The sequence below is a fragment of the Oncorhynchus tshawytscha genome, linkage group LG19 (genome assembly GCF_018296145.1).
Source record: "Oncorhynchus tshawytscha isolate Ot180627B linkage group LG19, Otsh_v2.0, whole genome shotgun sequence".
Taxonomy (NCBI): Eukaryota; Metazoa; Chordata; class Actinopteri; order Salmoniformes; family Salmonidae; genus Oncorhynchus; species Oncorhynchus tshawytscha.
The window spans coordinates 10,329,605-10,346,123 of record NC_056447.1 but is presented as its reverse complement, the minus strand read 5'-3'; the positions used below and the strand labels follow the sequence as shown (position 1 = coordinate 10,346,123).

At 44.3% G+C, this 16,519-nt stretch overlaps 1 protein-coding gene across 1 annotated transcript in view; it reads left to right on the top strand.

The window, feature by feature from the left end:
* LOC112219200 (F-box only protein 40-like) overlaps window positions 1-12,216 on the top strand; it is a 36,585-nt gene extending 24,369 nt beyond the window's left edge. The window contains exons 4-7 of the mRNA XM_042301344.1: window positions 9,525-9,811; window positions 9,948-10,079; window positions 10,167-10,515; window positions 10,722-12,216. Of these exons, the coding sequence (XP_042157278.1) occupies window positions 9,525-9,811; window positions 9,948-10,079; window positions 10,167-10,515; window positions 10,722-10,937 (984 nt within the window). The 3' untranslated portion in view covers window positions 10,938-12,216. The remainder of the gene's footprint in view (window positions 1-9,524; window positions 9,812-9,947; window positions 10,080-10,166; window positions 10,516-10,721) is intronic.
* The last annotated feature ends 4,303 nt before the right edge of the window (window positions 12,217-16,519 follow it).

Here is a 16,519-nt window from a genome sequence, read left to right as displayed (position 1 = left end):
TTGCATGTGTGGGTGGTGGAACTAATAGGTTGGATAAGGTATAGTGAGCAGGACTAGAGGCTCTACAGTGAAATAAGCCAATAAACACTAACCAGAACAGCAATGGACAAGGCATATTGACATTAAGGAGAGGCATGCTTAGTCGAGTGATCAAAAGGGTCCAGTGAGTAGAGAGGTTGGTTGGGGGTCACGGTGATTTAGACAGCTAGCCAGGCCATCGGTAGCAAGCTAGCATAGGATGGAGGTCTGTTATTAGCCACCTCTTGCGTTCCGTCGGTAGATTAGTGGGGTTCCGTGTGGTAGAGGGGATTAATCCAAATCACACAACAACAAAAAAAACAATAGATATAGTTGTAGAGGCCCAAGAAGGAAAAAAAATATATATATAAGAATAATAATTAATTAATTAATTGTCCGATTGTCTATTCAGATAGCAGCCGATAAGACAGCTAACGGTTAGCGGACCGCAGATGTGCGTTCAGGTAACGTCGTGACGGAGGAGCCAGCCGGATAACTCCTTCGGGTAGATAATGTGGCAGTCCAGTTGTGAAGGCCCGGTGGGGCTCCGCGTTGGCAGTAAAACGGGTCCGGATAGGTGATTGTAGCCCAGGAGTGAGTGATGGAACTCTTCAGCTGGCTAGCTCCGGAATAATTGATGTTTGCTCCGGAATCAACGAAAGCTGATAGTCACACGGATAGCAGCTAGCTAGCTGTGAGATCCAGGTATGAATGTCCAGAGTTAGCGGTTGAAATCCAGGGACATGGAGAGAAAAATAGGTCCGCTATGTTCCGCTCCCGAGCCGCGCCGTACAAAACTGCCGATAGATTTTCGAGCTAAAGGATAGCTGATGACCACAAACCGTGGTTAGCTGAATACTAACGATTAGCCAGTAAAGAAGCTAACTAGCTTCTGATTAGCTTCTGGCTAGCTCCTGGCTTGCTTCTGGCTAGTTTCTGGCTAGCTTCTATAGAGGATTACAGATTTGAGGTAAATAATACTTTTTTAAAATAAATATAAATTGGTGAGGCGGGTTGCAGGAGAGTGTTTTGAAAATGAGTTTATGGAAAATTAAAAAATATATATAAAAAGGTATGTGAAAAAAAGTTGTAAATATATATATATACGGGACACGACAAGACGAGGACAAAAGACGTCTAAGCTGCTATGCCATTTTACGAGGGTATGTTTGGCAGCATGAGTGAAGGAGGCTTTGTTACAAAATAGGAAGCCGATTCGAGATTTAACTTTGGATTGGAGATGCTTAATGTGAGTCTGGAAGGAGAGTTTACAGTCTAACCAGACACCTAGGTACTTATAGATGTCCACATATTCAAGGTCGGAACCATCCAGGGTGGTGATGCTGGTCAGGCGTGCGGGTGCAGGCAGCGAACGGTTGAAAAGCATGCATTTCGTTTTACCAGCGTTTACGAGCAGTTGGAAGCCACGGAAGGAGTGTTAAATGGCATTGTTAAATGGCATTGAAGCTCATTTGGAGGTTTGTTAACACATTGTCCAAAGAAGGGCCAGATGTATACAGAATGGTGTCGTCTGAGTAGAGGTAGATCAAAGAATCACCAGCAGCAAGAGCAACATCATTGATATATACAGAGAAAAGGGTTCTTAACCTTGTTGGAGGTACTGAACCCCACCAGTTTCATATGCGCATTCACCGAACCCTTCTTAATTGGAAAAATAAAATATGATTTTTTCAAATTAAAAACATAGGTATATATTTTACTGGTGCACAAAATGAACCGTGCATCAACATCACTGTGTTCAAAGAACAAAATCATCAAAACATGATTTTCACACAAAAACATAATAATGAATATTTACTGCAAATCAGTGTGACTTCTGCTGTTGCCTTTCAGAGACCAGTTCAGAAATGTGCGGCTTCACCTTGGCAAGTGCCACTCTCATCTCATTTTCGCAACAAAGTCTGTTACTTTTCTTCGTTTTTATGTCCAGCATCCTCGAAAAGGATTGCTCGCAAAGATATGTTGTAACAAACGGTATAAAAATCTCCAGAGCTTTCTTAGCAATAACAGGGTACGTTACCATTTGTTGACACCAAAACGTTGAAAGCGTTGTTGTTCTGAAGAGTTGCTGTTGAACCTGGCTCTGCTGAATTTCAATGATTTCATCGAGATATTCATCATTGACATCTGTTGTCTCAACACTAAACGAAGTGAACGGCTGTCTCACCCATGCTGGATATGACTCTCTTGTAGGGAAGTATCCGTCGAGAGACTTTGCAAGCTCATCTAAGTGCGTGGCAATTGCTTGCTTCAGTTCCGCGGGTACAGAAATGTCTCCGATTCCAGATACATCTTCGATCTTACTTACACAGTCGTCCAGCAGGGGAAAGTTTGCGAAGTTATCGTTCTCTGTCCGTCGTTTCCATAACAGTAGCTTTTTTTGAAAAGCCTTCAAGTTTTCCTCCACTTCGATGATGTTGACTCCACCGCCCTGCATCTTTTGATTGAGATGATTGAGAGCTGCGAAGATATCAGCCATATACGCTAAAATGAGAATGAACTCAGAATTTTTGTAGCAATCTGCATGACAATGTTGGTGCTCTTGCAAAAACAGGGCTAATTACACACGCACGGCAAAAACACGATTCAGCACCTGTCCCCGGGATAAACACCGAATGTTAGAATGGTACAGAAGTACCTGGAATTCAGAGCCCATTTCTTTACACAGCTCAGTGAAGATGCGGTGCCTCAGAGCACTAGTTCGCACATAGTTCACGCATTCCACTACAATTTTTAATACTTCTGTAGTTTTGGAGGCAAGGTTTTTGTTGCCAACGCATGCCTGTGCAGAATACAATGCATAACAATGATGTGTGGTGCATCGGCTTTCACTGGCGCACCAAAACCAGACTTTCTGCCCAGCATGACTGGAGCTCCGACAGAACAAACTACACAAACCATATCCCACGAAAGATTGTTGTCTTTGAAGAAGTCATCCACAAGTTTCTTCACATCGGCTGCCTTAGTTGTTGTTGTAAGAGGCTTACAAAATAAAAAATCTTCCTTTATCACGTTGTCTTTCACATAGCGCACGAATACAGCAAGCTGGCTCAGATTGGAAACGTCTGTGATCTCATCGAGTTGAAGGCTGAATTTTGCCGGGCTTGAAATCAGATCTGCAACTACTTGAGCCAAGATGTCTTAGCTCATGTCCTCTATTCTGTCGCTGATGGTGTCATTTGAAAGAGGAATTTGGGATAACTTAACTTCAGCCTCCTTTCCCAGCATGATATTCACCATCTTCAACACAGCTGGTTTTATGAGTGTTTCACCAATGGTGTGTGGTTTGCCCTGCTTTGCGATCAGGTAAGCAACTTCGTACAATGCTGTGAGGATCAGTTTGTTGATAGGTACAAAGCCGAGAACAGGCAGAGTAGCCTTTTCATCGAATCTGGCTCTCTTCACCTTGAATTCAGCGAGCGTTGTGTTCTTGTATTTTCCATCTCCACGCAGCTTAAGGAAGTGTTCTCTTAGTTTTGCCAGTGCTAGACTAGAATTGCTCAACTTGGCATTGCAAATCATGCAGTTAGGACGCTGACTCCCATCACATTCCGTTATACATGTGAATCCATATTGTACATATTCGTCCGACCACTTTCTTTTTTTGCTCGACATAGTAAGTATGAAGGGATTAAAATATTAATAAAGAAATCACAAGACGTACCATCACGACAGTCACAAGTCGACTACTGAGCGCACCAAATTCCCTGCAGCACAGATAGGCCAAGCGATGTAGCGTGATCACCTGCAGCCAATGATGGCCAAGCGGGGCGTGTCATCACGAATCATATGAGTCCGATGTGTGTCTTGACCTCCGCCGAACCCCTGAGACTGACTCACCGAACCCTGGGGTTCGATCGAACCCAGGTTAAGAACCACTGCACTGAACTCTATTTGATAAGTAGCTAATGAACCAGGCGAGGCAGTCATTTGAGAAACCAAGGCTGTTGAGTCTGCCGATTTAGAATACAGTGATTGACAGAGTCGAAAAAACTTGGTCAGGTTGATGAAGATGGCTGCACAGTACTGTTTTTTTATCGATGGTGGTTATGACATTGTTTAGGACCTTGAGCGTGGCTGAGGTGCACCTGTGACCAGCTCGGAAACTGGATTACATAGTGGAGAAGATACGGTGGGATTTGAGATGGTTGGCGATCTTTGTTCACTTGGCATTTGAAGACTTTAGCAAGGCAGGGCAGGATGGATATAGGTCTGTAACAGTTTGGGTTTAGAGTGTCTCCCCCTTTGAAGAGGTGGATGACCGCGGCCGCTTTTCAATCTTTAGGAATCTCAGACGATGTGAACATTTTAGGAAGAGAGGGTCCAGATTGTCTAGCCCAGCTGATTTGTAGGGGTCCTGATTTTGCAGTTCTTTCAGAACATCAGCTGTCTGGATTTGGGTGAAGGAGAAGCGGGGGGGCTTGGGCCAGTTGCTGCGGGGTGTGCAATGCTGTTGGCTGGGGGTAGGGGTAGCCAGGTGGAAAGCGTGGCCAGCCGTAGAGAAATGCTTATTGAAATTCTCGATTTTGTGTATTTATATGTGGTGACAGTGTTTCCTAGCCTCAGTGCAATGGGCAGCTGACAGGAGTTGCTCTTATTCTCCATGGACTTTACAATGTCCCAGAACGTTTTCGAACTAGTGCTGCAGGATGCAAATTTTTGTTTGAAAAAGCTAGCCTTTTCTTTCCTAACTGACTGTGTATTGGTTCCTGACTTCCCTGAAAAGTTGCACACAGCGGGGACTATTCGAAGCTAGTGCAGTGCGCCACAGGATGTTTTTGTGCTGGTCAAGGGCAGTCAAGTCTGGAATGAACCAAGGGCTATATCTCTTCTTAGTTCAACATTTTTTGAAAGGGGCATGCTGATTTAAGATGGTGAGGAAGGCACTTCTGAAGAACAACCAGGCATCTTCTACTGATGGGATGAGGTCAATATCCTTCCAGGATACCCGGGCCAGGTCGATTAGAAAGGCCTGCTCGCAGAAGTGTTTTATGGAGCATTTGACAGTGATGAGGGGTGGTCTTTTGACCGCGGACCCATAACGGATGCAGGCAATGGGGCAGTGATCATTGAGATCCTGGTTGAAAACAATAGAGGTGTATTTAGAGGGCAAGTTGGTCAGGATGATATCTTTGAGGGTGCCCATGTTTACGGATTTGGGGTTGTTACTGGTAGGTTCCTTGATAATTTTGTGTGAGATTGAGGGCATCTAGCTTAAATTGAAGGATCTAAGCATATCCCAGTTTATGTCACCTAACAGTACGAATTCTGAAGATCGATGGGGGGGACGATCAATTCACATATGGTGTCCAGGGCACAGCTGGGAGCTGAAGGGGGTCTATAACAAGCGTCAACAGTGAGAGACTAATTTCTGGATAAATTGATTTTTAAAAGTAACATAGACCTGGATAGTGTGACAGAACTCCGCCCCCTTTAGCAGTTCTATCTAGATGGAAAATGTTGTAATTGGGGATGGAAATTTCAGAATTTTTGGTAGCCTTCCTAAGTCAGGATTCAGGCACGGCTAGGACATCTGGGTTGGCGTAGTGTGCTAAAGCAGTGAATAAAGCAAATTTAGGGAGGAGGCTTCTGATGTTAACATGCATGAACCCAAGGCTTTTACGTATACAGAAGTCAACAAATGAGAGCGCCTGGGGACACACAGGACCTGGGTTAACCTCAACATCACCAGAAGGACAGAGGAGGAGTAGGATAAGGCTATAGGCTATAAGAACTGGTTGTCTAGTGCGTTTGGAACAAAGAGTAAAAGGAGCAGACTTCTGAGCGTGGTAGGATAGATTCAGGGCATAATGCACAGACAAGGGCATGGTAGGGTGCGAGTACAGTGGAGGTAAACTTACTCATTGAGTGACAATGAGAGAGGCTGCATCTCGAAACACCAGTTAAACTAGGTGCAGTCTCCGTATATGTGGGGGTGGGGCAAGGGAGCTAACCGAGGCATGTAGAGCGGGACTAGGAGCTCTGCAGTAAAACAAAACAATGACAGCTACCCTAAACAACAGTTTACAAGGCATATTGACATTAGAGGGAGGCATAAAGCAATCACAGGTGTTGATTGGGAGGGCTAAGACAACAATGGGTAAACAGCTAAGACAGCAACAACGGGTAAATGGCGATGAATAGGCAGAGAGGGTTAAGTTAGCTCCACACAGGGCCTGAGTTCGAGGCACTCAGAGGAGAGGAGGAGACTGTGTGAATCAGGGCTTAATGGTCGAATTGTTGCAAGAAACCACTACTAAAGGACACCAATAATAAGAAGAGACTGGCTTGGGCCAAGAAACACAAGCAATGGACATTAGACCAGTGGAAATCAGTCCTTTGGTCTGATGAGTCCAAATTTGAGATATTTGGTTCCAACCTCTGTGTCTGTGTGAGACGCAGATTAGGTGAACGGATGACCTCCGCATGTGTTGTTCCCACCATGAAGCATGGAGGAGAAGGTGTGATGGTGTTGAGTTGCTTTGCTGTTGACACTGGCAGTGATTTATTTAGAATTCAAGGCACACTTAACCAGCATGGCTAAATCAATTTTTTGGGGGTCACATACACATGGTTAGCTGATGTTATTGTGTGGGTAGCAAAATGCTTGTGTATCTAGTTCCACAGTGTAGTAATATCTAACAGTAATCTAATAATTCCACAACAACTACCTAATACACAAAAAGCTAAGCAAAGGGATGGAATAAGAAAATATACATATAAATATATGCATGAGCGATGATCGATTGGCATAGGCAAGATGCAATAGATGGTATAAAATACAGTATATACATATGAGATGAGTAATGCAAGATATGTAAACATTATTAAAGTGGCACTATTGAAGTGACTAGTGATCCATTTATTAAACTGGACACTGATTTCAAGTCTGTTTGTAGGCAGCAGCCTCTCTGTGTCAGTGATGGCTGTTTAACAGTCTGATGGCCTTGAGATAGAAGCTGTTTTTCAGTCTCTCGGTCCCAGCTTTGATGCACCTAGCCACGCAGTCATTTGTGAATAGGGTGTACAGGAGGGGGCTGAGCACGCACCCTTGTGAGGCCCCAGTGTTGAGGATCAGCAGGGTGGAGATGTTGTTTCCTACCTTCACCACCTGGGAGAGGCCCGTCTGGAAGTCCAGGACCCAGTTGCACAGACCCAGGGCCCCAATCTTAATGATGAGCTTGGAGGGTACTATGGTGTTGAAGGCTGAGCTGTAGTCAATGAACAGCATTCTTACAAAGGTGTTCCTCTTGTCCAGATGGGATAGTGCAGTGTGATGGCGATTGCATCGTCTGTGGACCTATATGGGCGGTAAGCAAATTGAAGTGGGTCTAGGGTGGCAGGTAAGGTGGAGGTGATATGATCCTTGACTAGCCTCTCAAAGCACTTCATGGTGACAGAAGTGAGTGCTATGAGGCGATATTCATTTAGTTCAGTTACCTTTGCTTTATTGGGTACAGGAACAATGGTGGACATCTTGAAACAATTGGGACAGTAGACTGGGATAGGGATAGATTGAATATGTCCGTAAACACTCCAGCCAGCTAGTCTGCCCATGCTCTGAGGACGAGGCTAGGGATGCCGTCTGGGCCAGCAGCCTTGCGAGGGTTAACACGTTTAAATGTTTTACTCAAGTCGGCCACAGAGAAGGAGATGGAGGGCCTGCAGTCCTTGGTAGCGGGCCGAATTCAACTGCCATATTAGTTCTGTTATACTCACAGACATTATTTTAACAGTTTTGGAAACTTTAGAGTGTTTTCTATCGAATACTACCATGCATATGCATACCCTAGCTTCTGGGCCTGAGAAACAGGCAGTTTACTTTGGGCACGCTTTTCATCCGGATGTCAAAATACTGCCCCCTGCCCTAGAAAGGTTAAACATCATTATAAGTGCAAAGTGTGCTCGATAAATAGTGAATATCGGCACAAAAGCAATAATGGCATTACAATTAATATAAGTGTCGATATGACAGCAGCCATAAATAGTACATTATTGTCAGCTCATGCTTACATGGCGTGCATTTTTACTCAATGACATTAGTTTGATTTCATTTAGAGCTTCTTCCTTGTCCTAACAGTTGACACAAATCTTCCACTTTCATTTGCTTGACACACTTCCCACAAACACATCACTTGCAGGTGACACAAGTGTCTTGGGTTCTGTCTTTGTGCATCTGGCCACCTGGCACCGACTCCCCCCCGGGAGCTGTGAGCAATTTTATCTCACGCAAAGGCTCCCATGGAATCTGTGCTGCTGCCTTGGCCCTCATAGGTCTCAAACATAGCCCATATACCAGACTCATGATGAAGTCCCTTCAAAACATCCACACCAACCTATGGAACACAGTAGAGTAGAAAACATTAGGATAATTTTTTCCCATAGGAAAAACATGTGTTCTGTCACTTCAAGCATTGTATTAGTTTATGTATGGCAATAGGTGTTATGTAATATTGACATACCTTTGTTTGTAGCAGCGATAACGCAGCATGTGCATCCATTCGTCTTGGTCTTCTTATAAATTCATTAAATCTCTCACTGTGTACTCCAAGTAGGCCAGAGTACACTGATACAACTGCTTGGGTTTGATGACATAAATATCCATAATTCGCTTCCCCTTGCTCATCAACTCACCCATTTCCCCCTTTCTCCCCATCTTACATTAAGTAAAGTATCAAATATGTTGTTATATGTGTGAAATTAGTGTCGGTATAGTTTAGGTTAAGTTTAGAAGCAATTATCGGGGTGATTATCAACTGGGCACTGAACAATCCAATGTTGGGAGAATGAGTGCAGCAGGCCCTACTGTTGGGAAGAGGGGCAACGGGGAAAACCATTCAAATACAACATTCCCTACTAAAGCTGGTTATAACTCCAGTTCTGTTTGTGATATTAAGATCATATCAACAGCATGATATATACGTACTTATGTAGGAAAAGCCAAGGATGGAGGAGGGCATGACTTAAAAAATAGCATAGTAATAAAATAAATTCATGAGCAGTCAAAATTACATAACTGACCATTTTTCCAAAATGGTAAATTATCTTAATTTATCCCCCATCTTTGCAGTAGCCAAAGATGATCTATTATATTGCTCAGCTCAGATGTGACTCACAAACTTTGCAGGTGTTTCTGATTAATAAACAATTCAATGCTAGTGGGTAGTACCATTCAAATTAAAACAAGCATTGAAACTAAACGTAGGCAAAAAAAATGTTACACATCATTTCATAGGAAAAGACACGTCATTGGCACAAATATGCACGAAGCAGACAGTTCGGTTCTGTCACTTCAAGCACAAATGCATCATACTTTGACTAAAACAATGATTTATTGACTTTCATCATGGGTAAGCTCTGGCCAATGTCTTTCAGCCCGAAAAAGTGGATTTCTACTGGTGTGAGCGTTTAATCTTGTCCAGCAACAGTGTAAAAAGTTAGGATGTGCATATCACTCCCAAACCCTTCCTGCATGTATCCTCCAGGCCAGTCTGCTGTGTTCTCTGGAGAAGGAGCAGAGGGGTCACCTGATCGCTGAGTCACAGTCCAGCGACGCCCTCCTGAGCGACACAGGGACGCAGACCTACGCCTTCCTGTCAGCTCCGTTCGGTCGTGACACTTCATTGGCCAGTCTGACGGAGGACCGCCCCCTCCAGCTCCACCTCCAGCTGCAGGCGAAGGGTGTGACAGCCCGACACAACAAGTCTAGCTCCGCCTTCACCTTTCTCTGTGGACAAACCTTCCAACGCAGAGAGTTCCCCAAACACTTCAGGTACTCCTAACACTTCAGGTAGCCCAAACATTTCACGTACCTGACCCGCTGTCGTGTAGTATATGATATGGCTTGATATCCTTTAGTATGTTTTCTAGACAAATAAAATTAAATGTTCCTCATCATTATTATTCAGGAACGTGCACACCGACATACAGATGTGTGCTAGTGGCTGGTTTGAGCAGAGGTGTCCCCTAGCCTACCTGGGCTGCACTTACAGCCAGAGGAGGTTCCAGCCCTCCACACACACTGCCACCGTCACCTACAAGTAAGAAAGCTCCCTCATAGAAACATACAGACAGCCCTTACCTTTACCTTGACCCTGACAATAACTTTATCTAACCTGTACGTCCAGCAAAGAGATTAGTAGCTTCAGCCTGAGACCCACGGTCCCTGCCTCTCTAAATGAGGAACCCCAATACTCCAAGTCCCAGCCTGCTCCAGAACCAGTCTCAAACCTCAGGAGGCGAAGGTCGAGGGGTGGAGGTGGAGGGGACCAGGACTCTCTGAGCACTCTGCCCTACGAGGTGCTGTACCACATGGCCAGCTTTCTGGACAGCCTTTCCCTGTCCCAACTGGCCCTGGTGTCCCACCTCATGAGGGAGGTGTGTTCCTCTCTGCTGCACGACAGGGGGATGGTCTCCCTCCTCTGGGAGAAGAAGACCTATAAGACTGGCATGGCCAAGTGGAAGGCCAAGAAGGTGGTGAGTTAGCCGAGATAGAAGTTCCTAAATTAGTTTTTTACGGTGCTTTTCCTTTGTTGATTTCCTCTCCTCTCTTCTCCTTCCTCCTCTCTGCTCTCCTCTTTTTTGCTTTTTCCTCTTTGTTCTCCTCTTCTCTCTATTCCTTCCTCCTCTCATCTTCTCCTCCCCTCCCCTGTACTCTCCCTCCACTCCTCCCCTCCGCCCAGGTGTGGCAGTTCAGTACTCTGTTCTCTCCAGTAGAAGCATGGTGTTTTGACAACAATGTACCCTCCATGTCAGACCACCTGAAGGTGTGCCCTTACTACGAGATGGAGCCCAGGACCGAGCGTGTGCTCCTGCCTCACATTGTCAACAACAAAATGAACACAGACACACAAAGCAACAGCAAAAGTCTGGTCACCTTGTTCCAGAAGAATATTTGAATAGTGTTTCATAAGATTTAATAGTGGTTCATAAGCTTTCAATAGTAGTTCATAAGGTTTGAATAGTGGTTCATTTGTGCTGCACTTACAATCCTCTACCCTGAGTGCCAGTCTGTTTGTGTCATCATCCTTGTCACTCATTGTCATGCCAAACATGTATGGCTTGACAATAACAGCAATAGAGTTGGCAAGAGCTTAAACATATCTGGGACCAAGTTAGCGATCTACTTAAAGAGCCACTGAACATGCTGATTGGCATGTGTGTTTTTCTGTTGCTCATTAGAAAAATTTGATTTCAGTCTTGGAAGTGCGTTTCCTGACCGATTCTGCACTTTGTTAAGGATGTTTGTCCCCCATTACACACTGCGGAAGCCTATTTCACTTCCTCAAAATCCCCAGAATAAATCGAAGATAACTCAAGAAATCTGTAATACATTTTGACATTTTTGCTAAGGATGATTTAGTTGCGCAATTCTACATCTAACTAAGATGTTTGGTGCAGTATTTCTCAAGTTAAAAAAAATGTGCAACGTGTTGTCTTGTGTAAACAAAGTCTGAGCAGCTGGGCAGATCTGTCTCATAGTCTATGCTATTGTATAGAGAGCAATCACCGCAGCTGTTCACCCCATGTTAGTGGGCAAATTGACATCTTCAAATCAAAACCAAACCTTTATTAATTTACCCGTGGTGAAGCACAGATGTTCCAAACCGTCAGACTGGGAGTGCAACTGGTCAACTGGAGTCAGGTGCAGGAGAGCAGAGATGAGTGAACAGGCACACTTTAATTGGCAGAAGCACATCAGTTGGATGCAACAGCGTCACAACACTCCAGCCAAAAGGCAAAAGCGAATAGAGCACAAATAATGAACAACAATACAATAACACAGGTTCAAAACAATACCCGGAAAAACCCAGCCTGCCACGTCACACAATAAACGTAATGAACAATTACACACACAGACATGGGGGGAACAGAGGATAATATACACGTAGAGTGATGGGGGATGTAAACCAGATGTGCGGAAAAACAAGACAAAACAAATGGAAAATGAAAGGTAGAGCGGCGATGGCTAGAAGACCGGTGACGTCGACCGCCGAGCGCCGCCTGAACAAGGAAAGGAGCCGACTTCGGCGGGAGTCGTGACACAAACTCCGTTTTAGAGTACAGCACACATTTTCTTGTAACCCTGGACAAAAACACTTTTCTACCCTGCTAGAACTGCCCCGGTCAACTGTAATTGCTGTTTTTGTATTTTACTTAATTTAATATTTTTTTAACTAGGCAAGTGGAAAGTGGAAACATCTAGGAGCAACAACGGCTCAGACGCGAAGTGATAGACCACACAAGCTCACAGAACGGGACCACCAAGTGCTGTTCTCTGGATGAATGAATCATCTGGCACCATCTCCAACTGACAAATCTGGGTTTGGTGGATGCCAGAAGAATACTACCTGCCCGAATGCATCGTGCCAACTGTAAAGTTTGGTGGAGGGGTGATAATGGTCTGGGGATTTTTTTCATGGTTCGGGCTAGGCCCCTTAGTTCCAGTGAAGGGAAATCTTAATGCTACAACATACAACTAAATTCTAGATGATTCTGTGCTTCCAACTTGACTGGCCTGCACAGAACCCTAACCTCAACCCCATCAAACACTGTTGGAATGAATTGGAAAGCCGACTGCGAGCCAGGCATAATCGCCCAACATCAGTGCCCGACCTCACTAATGCTCTTGTGGCTGAACGGAGGCAAATCTCTGCAGCAATGGAGGGACCAACTCCATATTAATGCCCATGATTTTGGATTGACATTTTTGACGAGCAGGCGTCCACATACTTTTGGTTATGTAATGTACATATACACCATTTCCAGCCTTTCACAATAAAATAATTAGACTGCCCACAATTCATCATCATTACACTATTGTTCTAAATTCAATCATCCTCTTTACCCTCATCATTTAGATAAATCAAATTCAATCACCTTCTTCACCCTCCTCATTATTCAGGTCATAGAAGTCACATGCACCATTATCAGTTTCTATCTGGTTTCTATCGCCCATTCATCCGTTGATACCAGAATAGCATGTTTAAATTGTATATTTATTATGTTACTAGTTTTTTCTTAGTAGCCAGAGCAATGCAGCCTCGTGAGTGTTCATGCGTTTATGCAAGGCCAGCATGAATATAGAGCTGCACCTCTTGAATTTTGAGTTATTTGACAAAGGTTAGTGTCATAAAAACTGCAGAATATGCTCTTTTTTTACTATATAGAAATCAAAATGTTTTAAATGGATGTAACTCTGAAGGAGGATTTGATAAAGTGATGCTCCTCTCTCTGCATCTGTAAATTAGAATAGAATAAAACTTTAGTGTCCATCCAGAATGGACATTTTGCTTTGGCATCACATTACTTTCAAAGGATTGCATACGCATACATTCTCACATCATACACATTTAAACCAGTCAGTCCATCATATTGCATATACTAAAAATATAGAAGACATTCATACATTTACTCACAACTGACCACTGTCCCAACTGCACTGGATAGATAAGTACACATACCGACACAATTTACATTGCATTTAGTAGTCCAACAGCACAAGGAATGAATTAATGTTTGAACACATTCTTCTTGGCCATGGGCATTCTGAAGTGCAGCCAGAGGGAAGCCTCTAGAACTGAGGGTGTAGAGAGCCTGAAGGGTCGCCAATGACAGACGGTGCCTTCTTTTTGGTTGCCTTCTGGAACAGACCGTTCAACTGAGCCTGTGGTCGACCAATTACTGTGCTGGCTGTGTTTTCTCTTCTTGTTAGTTTGCTTTAGCTCCTCACGCTCAGATTACCGTACCAGACTGTCAATTTTATTTTTATTTATTTATTTATTTTTTTCACCTTTATTTAACCAGGTAGGCAAGTTGAGAACAAGTTGTCATTTACAACTGCGACCTGGCCAAGATAAAGTAAAGCAGTTCGACACATACAAAAACACAGAGTTACACATGGAGTAAACAAACATACAGTCAATAATACAGTAGAAAAACAAGTCTATATACAATGTGTGCAAATGAGGTGAGATAGGGGAGGTAAGGCAACAAATAGGCCATGGTGGCGAAGTAAATACAATATAGCAATTAAACACTGGAATGGTAGATGTGTAGAAGATGAATGTGCAAAGTAGAAATACTAGGATGCAAAGGAGCAATATAGGCTATGGGCTATGTACAGGTGCAGTGATCTGTGAGCTGCTCTGACAGTTTGTGCTTAAAGTTAGTGAGGGAGATATGAGTCTCCAGTTTCAGTGATTTTTGTAGTTCGTTCCAGTCATTGGCAGCAGAGAACTGGAAGGAGAGGTGGCCAAAGGAGGAGTTGCCTTTGGGGGTGACCAGTGAGATATACCTGCTGGAGCGCGTGCTACGGGTGGGTGCTGCTATGGTGACCAGTGAGCTGAGATAAGGCGGGGCTTTACCTAGCAGGGTCTAGTAGATGACCTGAAGCCAGTGTGTTTGGCGACGAGTATGAAGCGAAGGCCTGCCAATGAGAGAGGACAGGTCGAAGTGGTGGGTAGTACATGGGGCTTTGGTGACAAAATGGATGGCGCTGTGATAGACTGCATCCAATTTTTTGAGTAGAGTGTTGGAGGCTATTTTGTAAATGACATCGCTGAAGTCGAGGATCGGTAGGATGGTCAGTGTTACGAGGGTATGTTTGGCAGCATAAGTAAAGGATGCTTTGTTGCGAAATAGGAAGCCAATTCTAGATTTCATTTTGAATTGGAGATGTTTGATGTGAGTCTCGATGGAGAGTTTACAGTCTAACCAGACACCTAGGTATTTGTAGTTGTTCAGATATTCTAAGTCAGAACAGTCCAGAGTAGTGATGCTGGACGGGCGGGCAGGTGCAGGCAGCGATCGGTTGAAGTGCATGCATGTAGTTTTAATTGTATTTAAGAGCAGTTGGAGGCCACGGACGGAGAGTGATATGGCATTGAAGCTGGTCTGGAGGGTAGTTAACACAGTGTCCAAAGAAGAGCCAGAAGTATACAGAATGGTGTCATCTGCGTAGAGGTGGATCAGAGACTCACCAGCAGCAAGAGCGACATCATTGTTGTAAACAGAGAAAAGAGTCGGCCCAATAATTGAACCCTGTGGCACCCTCATAGAGACTGCCAGAGGCCCGGACAACAGGCCCTCCGATATGAACACTGGTGTCGTCTGAACACTGATCTCTATCGTAGAAGTAGGTGGTGAACCAGGCGAGGAAATCATTTGAGAAACCAAGGCTGTTGAGTCTGCCGATAAGAATGTGGTGATTGACAGAGTCGAAAGCCTTAGCCAGGTAGATGAAAACGGCTGCACAGTATTGTTTCTTATCAATGGCGGTTATGAAATTGTTTAGGACCATGAGCGTGGCTGGGGTGCACCCATGACCAACTCTGAAACCAGATTGCATAGTGGAGAAGGTACGGTGGGATTCAAAATGGTCAGTAATCTGTTTGTTAACTTGGCTTTCGAAGACCTTAGAAAGGCAGGGTAGGATAGATATGGATAGATATAGGTCTGTAGCAGTTTGGGTCAAGAGTGCCACCCCTTTTGAAGAGGGGGATGACCGCAGCTGCTCCCAATCTTTGGGAATCTCAGACGACACGACAGAGAGGTTGAACAGGCTAGTAAAAGGGGTTGCAACAATTTTGGCAGATAATTTTAGAAGGAAAGGTTCCAGATTGTCTAGCCTGGCTGATTTGTAGTAGTCCAGATTTTGCAGCTCTTTCAGAACATCAGCTAACTGGATTTGGGAGAAGGATAATGGGGAGGCTTGGGCGAGTTGCTGTGGGGGGTGCAGGGCTGTTGACCGGAGTAGGGGTAGCCAGGTGGAAAGCATGGCCAGCCGTAGAAAAATGCTTATTGAAATTATCAATTATAGTGGATTTATTGGTGGTGACAGTGTTTCCTAGCCTCAGTACAGTGGGCAGCTGGGAGGAGGTGCTCTTAGTCTCCATGGACTTTACAGTGTCCCAGAAATTCTTTGTATTTGTGTTTCAGGAAGCAAATTTCTGCTTGAAAAAGCTAGCCTTGGCTTTCCTAACTGCCTGTGTACATTGGTTCCTGACTTCCCTGAAAAATTCCATATCACGGGGGCTGTTTGATGCTAATGCAGAACGCCATAGGATGTTTTGTGCTGGTCAAGGGCAGTCAGGTCTGGAGAGATCCAAGGGCAATATCTGTTCCTGGTTCTAAATCTCTTGAGTGGGGCATGCTTTTTTAACCAGGTGTCCTCTACTGATGGGATGAGGTCAATATCCAGGATACCCGGGCCAGGTTGATTAGAAAGGCCTGCTTGCTGAAGTGTTCCAGGGAGCGTTTGACAGTGATGAGGAGAGGTCGTTTGACCGCAGATCCATTACGGATGCTGGCAATGAGGCAGTTTTTTATTTATTTAATTTATTTCACCTTTATTTAACCAGGTAGTCTAGTTGAGAACAAGTTCTCATTTGCAACTGCGACCTGGCCAAGATAAAGCATAGCAGTGTGAACAGACAACACAGAGTTACACATGGAGTAAACAATTAACAAGTCAATAACA